Below are 9,952 nucleotides of genomic sequence, written 5' to 3'. Positions count from 1 at the left end.
GGTTTCTATTTTCAGTCAGCCTGTCCCTCTTGGCTGGGAACCTCTGAGTTATATGGGGAAATGAGATTGCTGTATCTTAAGGGATGGTTGATGAGATAAGATTTCAGATTCTGCCCACAGTTAATATGCCCTGAGATGGTTGTCTGTCTGCGGGGTTTCTTTTCAAGAAACCACCACTTGCTGTTATTGCTTTCTAATTGTGGTTTAAAAAAATAAACCCACCTAACCTGAAGTTACCCTCTTAATCATTTCTGATGGTATAGTTCAGTCCTGTTAAGCATGTTCATGCTGTTGTGCAACCACATCTCCAGAACTTGGTCATCTTATAAAACTGTTCACATTAAACCACTCCCCATCCCCACTTCAGCCCCTGGCAAGCCTCATTTCACTTTCTGAATGAATCTGACAGCTCTAAAGTACCTCATGTACATGGAATTACACCATGTTTGTCCTTTTGTGATTGGTTTCTTTCACTTAGCATAATGCCCCCAAGATTCATCTATGTTATCCCTTGCTGATTTATATTTTGTCTCTCCTACATTTTCTAAGATTTCTACAATGGACATCCCTCACTTGAAAACAAACAACAAAAATTGCATAACAGTGAGAGGCATAGTACAAACAGGTAAGCAGGGGCCAGGTCCGTTGGGCCTTGCAGGTCATAGTCATATGGAGTGTATATTCCCTGTAGTGAGAAGGTCTTGGAGGGTTTTGAACAAAGAAGTGATGTGTTGTGCTATTTGTTATTTGTCTCCCTGGCTGATGTGTGGAGAATGGGTTGGGATGGGGAGCAGACCTGGAAGGACCAAGCAGGTGACTCTTGTGGTTGTCCAGGCAGAATATGATGGCTGTTGGTGGAGATGTGGGGAAGTGGTTGAGGACAGCAGAGGGCATGTGGTAGGATTGAGAGCTCCTGATGGCATGTCTTGTGGGTCTGGGAGGTATCTGTCCAGGATGACGTGCAGGTTTCTGGTCTAGATGGTGGAGAAGGGGCTGTGTCACCCAGTGAAACAGATGAACACAGCCAAGGGCTCTCGATTGGAGGGGCAAGTGCAGGCATTTGGTTTTGCATGTGCTGAGCATGAGGTGGCTGTGAGACATCGAGGGCTGATTGAGAGGGGAGGGAGTTGGAAGCATCAGACATGAACACCCTTTTTGTAAGTTTGGTTATGAACAGGAGGAGAGAGAAGGCAGTATTGGGATGTACAGTCAAAAGAGAGATTTGAGCATGTTTAAAATAGATAGGCTAATACTTCCCAAGTTGATTTACAGATTCAAAGCAATCCCAGTTAAAATCCCAGCTGCCTCTTTTGCAGAAATTGACAAACAGATCCTAAAATTCATATGGAAATTCAAGGGACTTAGAAGAGCCAATCAGTCTTGAAAAGCAAGAATGAAGTTAGATGGATTCACATTTACTGATTTCAAAAAACTTATTATTAATACAACACAGCAGAATTCAGGAGTAGGTGGCACTGGCACAAGGATAACCATAAAGATCAAACAGACTCCAACAACATATTAAAAAGATCATACACCATGACCAAGTGGGCTTTATCCCAGGGATGCAAGGATTCGTCAATATCCACAAATCAATCAATGTAATACACCACATTAACAAATTGAAAAATAAAAGCCATATGATTATCTCAGTAAATGCAGAGAAAGCCTTTGACAAAATTCAACATCCATTTAAGATAAAAACTCTCTGGAAAGCAGGAATAGAAGGAACATACCTCAACATAATAAAAGCTATGTATGACAAACCCTCAGCAAACATTATCCTCAATGGTGAAAAATTGAAAGCATTTCCCATAAAGTCAGGAACAAGACAAGGGTGCCCAATCTCACCACTTTCAACATAGTTTTGGAAGTTTTGGCTACAGCAATCAGAGCAGAAAAAGAAATAAAAGGAATCCAGATTGGAAAAGAACTAGTACAGCCACTATGGAGAACAGTGTGGAGATTCCTTAGAAAACTGGAAATAGAACTGCCGTATGACCCCGCAATCCCACTGTTGGGCATACACACTGAGGAAACCAGAATTGAAAGAGACACATGTACCCCAGTGTTCATCACAGCACTGTTTATAATAGCCAGAACATGGAAGCAACCTAGATGTCCATCAGCAGATGAATGGATAAGAAAGCCGTGGTACATATACACAATGGAGTATTACTCAGCCATTGAAAAGAATACATTTGAATCAGTTCTAATGAGGTGGATGAACCTGGAGCCTATTATTCAGAGTGAAGTAAGCCAGAAAGAAAAACACCAATACAGTATACTAACGCATATATATGGAATTTAGAAAGACAGTAACAATAACCCTGTATGCGAGACAGCAAAAGAGACACAGATGTATAGAATAGTCTTTTGGACTCTGTGAGAGCGGGCAAGGGCGGGATGATATGGGAGAATGGCACTGAAACATGTAAAATATCAGATGTGAAACGAATCGCCAGTCCAGGTTTGATGCATGATACAGGGTGCTCGGGGCTGGTGCACTGGGATGACCCAGAGGGATGGGACGGGGAGGGAGGTGGGAGGGGGGTTCAGGATGGGGAACACATGTACACCTATGGTGGATTCATGTCAATGTATGGCAAAACCAATACAATATTCTAAAGTAAAATAAATTAATAAAAAAAAAGATCAATGGAATAGAATTGAGACTTGGGATATAAACCCTCAAATTTATGATCAGTAGAACTTTGACAGTGGTGCCAAAACAATTCAGTGGGGGAGAGAATCTTCAATAAATGGTTCAGGGACAACTGGATTCCCATATGCAAAAAATATTGAAGTTGAACCTGTATCTCATACCATTCACAGTAACTCAAAATGGATCATAGGTCTAAATGTAACAACTAAAACGATAAAACTCTCAGAAGAAAATATAAGAATAAATGTTCATGACCTTGGTTAGGCAAGGGCTTTTTAGATAGGGCACAAAAGCACATGTGGTAAAAGAAAAATTAATTGGACTTCAAAATAAAAAAAGTTTGTACTTCAGTAGAAATCGTCCAAAAAGTGAAAAGACAAACCCCACAATGGGAGAGAACTTTTGCAATTCATGCATTTGATAAAACACTTGTATCTAGATTATATAAAGAACTCTCAGACGTCAACAAACAAATACAACCCAAGTGAAAAAAGACCAAATAATCTAGACATTTCTCTTCATGGAGCTTTTCCTCTTTTCTTCTCACTTGCCCTGTGGCAAGAGGACTCTTTGGTAAGGAGAGTTTTCACATCTTCTCAGACACTCATCAGGGGACTATTTTCCCTGAACGTGACTTCTGTTTTCTGACTGATCCAAAGGGTTGCCACTTGATCCAAAGACAGTCAACCTTATGACCAGGAACAAATGGACGAGTAAGGAAGCACTTCAGAATGGAGGTTTGACAAAAAATTGAGCCAGGCCTGAAGTTCAAAAATGTTACTAGGGTGCTGTCGAATTTTATCATTTAAAACAAGAAATCTGAATTAATTTTTTAAATTGTTGAACTTTAATAATAAAGAATGTTTTTTGGCAACCAAGAAGGGGTAGATAACATTTAAAGAAATAATAAAAAAAAAGAATTTGAGTTTTGAGGTCTATTAAATTCATTGTCTTCTAATATGCAAACACAAGCTTGTTACAAAGTTTTTTTATGAAAACCTCAGTGCTTATATGAGAAAGTGTATAGATTTCCTTGACAGAAGATTTGTCTGTTTACTAGTTAAAGAATATGTTTTTAAGTGTTGGTTCCCTGAATGTAGATGGTCTTGCATTTGCTAGAAGAGTAGGAGTTAATTTGGGGCAGTGAACTGAGTGCTATTATATAACAAGGCCTAGTGCTATGCTCCCATCTTCAAAGTTTCCAGTCATATATGAGAGTTACAGGCCCAGATGTATCTGATGCAGTTAGAGTGAAAGATGGATGACCCATGTGATAGGTTTTACTTGGCAAAGGGGGAGAGCATTAAGGAGCTCCATGGAGCAAGCATTTCTGAGGATGCTGATGGCCTCTATAGGATTTTGGTAAAGAAAGCAGTGGGTGTGGAGGCAGCAGATAATGGTTGAGTTTAGAATGGTATGCAAGGAGTTTGGACTTGATTCTGTAAGCAAGAATGAAGAAAAATTGGGAATTTTTGAGTAACCGAGGGTGACCCAACTAGGTTTTTAGATATAGCAAGATATTTTTCTGGCAGCAGAATAAAAGACACAAACTAAGGAGGGCATTTAAAGGGCTGTTGTGTTCATTGAGATGAGACTTTAAGGGAGTGACTACAAAAGTGCAAGTGATGGAATGAATACAGAAATATTTTGGTGGTAAAATAGGCACAGTTTGGTCATGGATAATTCATAAACGAGGAAGGATGAGTCAAGAATAATGGCCATGTTGGACTTTCCTGGTGGTCCAATGGTTTAGAATCCTCCTGCCAACACAGCAGAGTTCTGGTTGTATCCTTGGCCTGGGAAGATCCCACATGTCATCAAGCAACTAAACCTGTACACCCTGGAGCCCACACTCCGCAACAAGAGAAGCCACTGCAATGAGAAGTGTATACATCACAACTAGAGAAAGCCTGAGTGCAGCAACAAAGGCCCAGCGCAGCCAAAAATAAAAATAAATGAAGAATAATGGCCATGCTCCTGTCTCAGTGCCTAGGTAGGTGGTGATGCACTCACTGGAGCCCTTCTGTGTAAAGAGAGGAAGCCCAGCTGGGAAGGTGAGGGAACACAGCAGCCAGTTTGAGCATGTTTCTCTGGAGCTGTGGAAATCTCCCCTGCCAGGTCAGGTAGCATGACCTACTGTACAGTTGGATTTGGGGAGAATGGTCTGGGCTGGGGATGGCCACCTGGGGCTGACAGTGCCTTTCTCTCTTCACATTGGCCTGGTCAAGTGGTAAGGCCAAAATCTCCATGGGCCTGTCAGGTGTAGACTCGGATTTCACTGCCAATCCTACTCAGTAATGTGGACGGGGAAACCCCTTGCCAGTGCTATACCTCACGACATACTTGCATTGCCTTTGAAGTTGACTTGAACAGGTCAGGTGCTCAGTCCAGGAGGGCTCTTGCAGGGCCTATGATGCATCCTGGGCTTTGTGAAAACATATGTGAACTCCATAATGAGCTGTATGTATTACAATGAGATTCTCCTTTGTTTAACAGAAACACCCCTCCCCTGCAACTATATCAACATTTTGATGGATTCTCTTTATCTGAGAAGTGAGTGGGTTGGACTCGATGATCTCTGAGGTCTTGTTCAGCCCTTCCTGGCTCTGATTTGAAAACTTCCGACTATGCAACATCAACCAGAGACAGCATCCTCATTTAAGGAATTACACAGTTTTTTTTGAAAAAAATTAAGTATACCAATCTCCACTTGTGTTTATGTTCATTGGCTAAAGGGGAAGGAAATGGCATGTGCACTGCTTATCATTAGTCATGAGCCTGTGGCTTAGCAGTGTTTGGGGATGGCTTTGTGACAGTCTTGTGCCCTGATTTCCCAGGCTTAATATCACATTGGTAGGACCTGAATGTGATCTACATTTACATCAGATACTATGTAAATGTAGATCAGAATGTGGTTTTTTTCTCTCTGCATCTATTAAGCTTTTGGACATTTTAACTCTCACCTGTAGGCTGTTTATTCACACATGTTTATTTAGGGCCTTCTACTTGCATATTTGCCCTTCAATTCTACTTTACTTAGTACCAAACATAATAATAACTGATAATTGAGAGACTCCTATGTTTCAGACAGTGGGCTAATCACTTTATACATAATGATCAATTTAATCCTCGCATCAACCCACTGCAGTAGTCTCTTGTTATCTCCATTATACACATGAGAAAACTGAGGCACAGAGCTGTCAAGGCTCTTGTCCAAGGTGTTTCTGCTGGTGAGTGGCAGAAGGGGACCTGAACCCAGCTCTTTAAACTCCAAAGCTGCATCAGCACTGAGATCCTCACATGTTGTCTTGAAACATCTTTGTGCTAGAGTTGGGAAGCCTTAGGCTTCCTTTTTTTTTTTAAGTTGGAGTATAATTGCTTTATGGCAACCCACTCTAGTATTCTCGCCTGGAGAATTCCATGTGCAGAGGAGCCTGGTGGGTTACAGTCCCTGGAGTCACAAAGAGTCGGACACGACTGAGTGACTAACACACTATAATTGCTTTACAGTGTTGTAGTTTCTGCTGTACAACAGCATGAATCAGCTATACATATTCATATACCCTCTTCCTCTCGGACTCCCTCACACCCCAAACCCTATCCCGCCCCTCTAGGTTGTCATAGAGCACTGAGCTGAGCTCCCTGTGCTATACTGCAGCCTCCCACTAGCTACCTGGTTTACACATGTCAGTGCTACTCTCAGTTCGTCTCAATTCGTCCCACCTTCCCCTTCCCACCCCATGAGGCTCTAGTTTTTTACTTGATATCAGCAGGGCACTTAGAGTCTTGCATTGCTTCTTAGAGACTGGCCCCAAGAGCCTTTTGTTTTAGGGCTGTCCCAAGACCCCACGCCTCCTGGCACATCATCCTGACAGTTTATTTGTTCACAGTGGCTTTGTTTCCATCATGCCATCCACCTTATTGCGTTGAGGGTCAAGCAACCAGATATACCTTCAGTTTCCATATGAGGACTTCCTATGAGGTCAAGTGAACACTGCAGGACCCCCAGTCAGTGAGTGGCTGAGCTGTGACGAGACATCAGATCTGTTGGCTCCAGGACTATTTCTGTTTCCACTGCCAAATAATTAACTGCTGTGGCCCTCAGCTTCCCACCTGATCAGGTGTCTGATCTCTGAGGTCCTGGATACCCCAGTTGCAGAGCTGAATGCTGGGGGCAGTACCTGGTGAAAACTAGTACATTTAAAAATTGAGATGTAAGTTGCATAACATAAAATTCACCAGCTTAATCTGGTTTATAGTATATTCTCTAGGTTGTGCAAGCTTCACTACTATCTATCTGTAGAATATTCTCATCACCCCAGAGAGACACCACACACTTATTAGCTGTTAGTCCTCATTTCCTGGGCTCCTGGTGCCCAGTCCAGTTTTTAATTAATTTATTTATTTTTTTGGCTGAGGACTCTCCTAGATGTCAGCTTCAACTTCTGTGGAAAAGGTTATCCTTGCAGGCTTTCCAAGCACCTTTGGAATTTCCTCTGAACAGCCATCATGGGCAGCATGTACCTTTCTGTATGGAAATAAAGAAACTGTCCTTTCTATTTCTTAATCCTTTTTCTGAAACTGTCCTTTCAATCGGCAAAGTGACTTAAGCAATTTGTAAAGCAAAATTCCTCCCCCAACACTGAAAATCAAGCTACTTGCCATGTATGCAGGACACTTAGATGCTTCCTGGAAATACGTAGAGAGACTTAGCCATGTCACCTGCATCTCCATCCTTCCCTGGACTGTGCCTGGCATGAGGTGCACCCTGTGAATATGGGGTGGAACCGCAGATGTGTTGATGGCAGTGGCTGTTTGGGACTGAAATGCTGATCCCTGCTTTCTGGTAAACTATTGCCTTTGCGTCGTTCTTGTCCTCTCTGGGAGTGCTTCAAATTTATTCATGAAACTGGTGGGAACTCAGGTGGCAATAGCTAAATCCGTTTAGTAATCAGAATCAGAGGGAAGCCATTTTCATGTTCCCTCCCAAGGCTGCAGCGCCTAGCCAACCCAGAGAATATTAATTACTCAGCATGCTTGGAGGTGTAAAAGAGTAAATTTATCAAGACACATGCGTTTGAATCTAGACTGAGGCCACAAGATTTAAAATGGGGCAGAAATTCGGGGAAATCTGAATGAGCATAATTTAGCATTTTCGGTTTGCTCCCACCCTCTCCAGCACAAGGCAGGAGACAGAGAAAGTGTGTTCACAGAGACATTTGTAAAATTGACCATCCATGCCCATGACTTTGCGGTGGCAATTTCCCATAAGCAGTTTTCAGGAACATGCCCGTGGTCGGCAGGGAGCCCCTACTGCAGCAGGGTGGGAAGCTGTTTTTCTGACCTGCAGGTTTCCCTTTTATTACTTAGCGGCCCAATGGTCCCCTGCCAGAAAGCCAGGGAAGCACAGGGTTTTACAAGCAGCTGCATCAGCTGAGGTCTTTATCACATTAAAGTGGAACGTCCTTATTCCATGGCTCATTTCAGGTTCAATCACCCTGTGCCCCCACCCTCTGTCTGTAGGTTCAATCTTCTGGGGATGATTTTAGTCTTATCCCCTGAACCCAGATGATCAAGGGCCTTGTGCCACAGTTATGTTTACTGGGTTATGATTTGAATTTCGTTCTGGCCCGTCTTCTAGTGTGGATCTTCCCTGTACTTGTTAACGATCTTGCTGGTGATCAAATTAGTTTCCTTTCAGATAAATAACTCCATTCCTTTGCAGTTGTGGTGTTGACACAGGCACTAGCCCCAATGTCAGGCAGGTGGCTGTTGTCCAAGCTTTCTTGGACAAACTTAAATATAGTTGGAGTATTTATGGAAGCTTCACTCAGACAAGTGAAATCCTAAGATTAGGCAGCCACAACTTACCAGTCTCAGACGTCCCTTGGGTTCTTATTCACCAAAAAATGACAAGGTTTGAAAATTTGAGAACCAAAGCAGTTTAGGTGAATATTTATTCATTTAGGATTTGTACTGGACCCTTGCAAAAATATTGAAAGCTCCTTATATGAACAGAGGAAACAGGTGGAAGGGAAACCATCATTAGAGAGCAGGGCGATGGATGTGAGCGGGCATTTGAGAGGCACCCCATCTCCCTGACTGAGTTGTGCCTTTGCCTCTGACATCTCCAGTAAGCAGAGATCCTGGCTGTCCATGCGGTTCTTCATCCAGCAGTAGGGAACAGACACATTGCTCTACAGGGAGGAGCTTGCTCTTGGCATGAAACCCAAATGGATTTGTTACAAAGTAGTATCAGGTACAATCTACTGGTAGCACTCTCACAGCTTGGGGACAGTTTGGATGATCACAATGAACATACCCTTCAGGGAGCACCTCCTTCCTGCCAGGCCCCGTGCCTGCTTCTAGCAGCTCACTGTCTAGAGCAGTGATGATGGCTGATTCTCTGTCAGCCCCTCCAAAACAGTCGTCCCCAGCCAATCATGGCTGTCAAGCACTTGGAAGGTGGCTAGTGTGAGTAAGGCACTTGTTTTTAAAGTGTTTATTGAATTTTAATTAATGTGAATTGCAGCATGTAGCCAGGAGTTACCATGGCCAGAGCAGGTCTAAAGAGAATGACTAAACAAGTGACCAGAGTGGGGGTGCTTTCAGCCTGAACTCAGTGGACAAGTGAGAGGACAACAGTGCGTGGGGTGGGGGTGGGGTGGGGGCAAGGGACAGGGAGTGATGAAATCCACATGAAAGATACTCAAGGGGTGCATCAGCTGCATTGGCTCTCTCCTGGATTAGATGTTTCCATCAAGGCTATGGCAAGTGCCAGATCTCAGCCACTTCATGGCGGAAGCCTCTAACAAGAGCCTGCTGTGCCTGTTTTTATAGCCCTCATTAAATGCGCCCTTAGCTTTAGACACCAGTCACCCAGGCACGGTGGGTCAGGTTGCAGTATGAGGTGAAGTTTGTGTTCCCTCCCAAAGGGGGACAGTCCACTTCAGGACAGACCCGGGCTGCCGGGGTGCCAGTGGGTAGAACTGGCACTTTCCTTATTATATATATTTTCTCAAGGACATACACAGGCCCAAGGGTACCATTTCCAAAGTTTTGCCTTATGTGAAAGGATGTTTTCCGATGGGTGTAACCAGCTCACGATATGCTTTCTCCATTAAAAGAAATTTGTGGCCCTCTGTGTTGGAAGTAACTTTTCTGCCCGATGCTGGAGCACCAGCGTCCCAGGCACAGAGATTTGGGCCTTGTAAATTGAGCCTGTGATGAGTCAGCTGGTTTCGACTGCATGTCTGGCACCAGAGGGCAAATCAGTGTCCTTAGCAC

At 43.4% G+C, this 9,952-nt stretch overlaps 1 protein-coding gene across 1 annotated transcript in view; it reads left to right on the top strand.

The window, feature by feature from the left end:
- The first annotated feature begins 3,922 nt into the window (after positions 1-3,922).
- Positions 3,923-9,952, top strand: part of CD99L2 (CD99 molecule like 2) — a 61,828-nt gene continuing 55,798 nt past the window's right edge. The window contains exon 1 of the mRNA XM_018044584.1: positions 3,923-4,064. Within this exon, the coding sequence (XP_017900073.1) occupies positions 3,923-4,064 (142 nt within the window). The remainder of the gene's footprint in view (positions 4,065-9,952) is intronic.

This window comes from Capra hircus, unplaced genomic scaffold (assembly GCF_001704415.2).
Source record: "Capra hircus breed San Clemente unplaced genomic scaffold, ASM170441v1, whole genome shotgun sequence".
NCBI lineage: Eukaryota > Metazoa > Chordata > Mammalia > Artiodactyla > Bovidae > Capra > Capra hircus.
The sequence above is the reverse complement of the archived record's forward strand: the minus strand, read 5'-3'. Positions and strand labels throughout refer to the sequence as shown.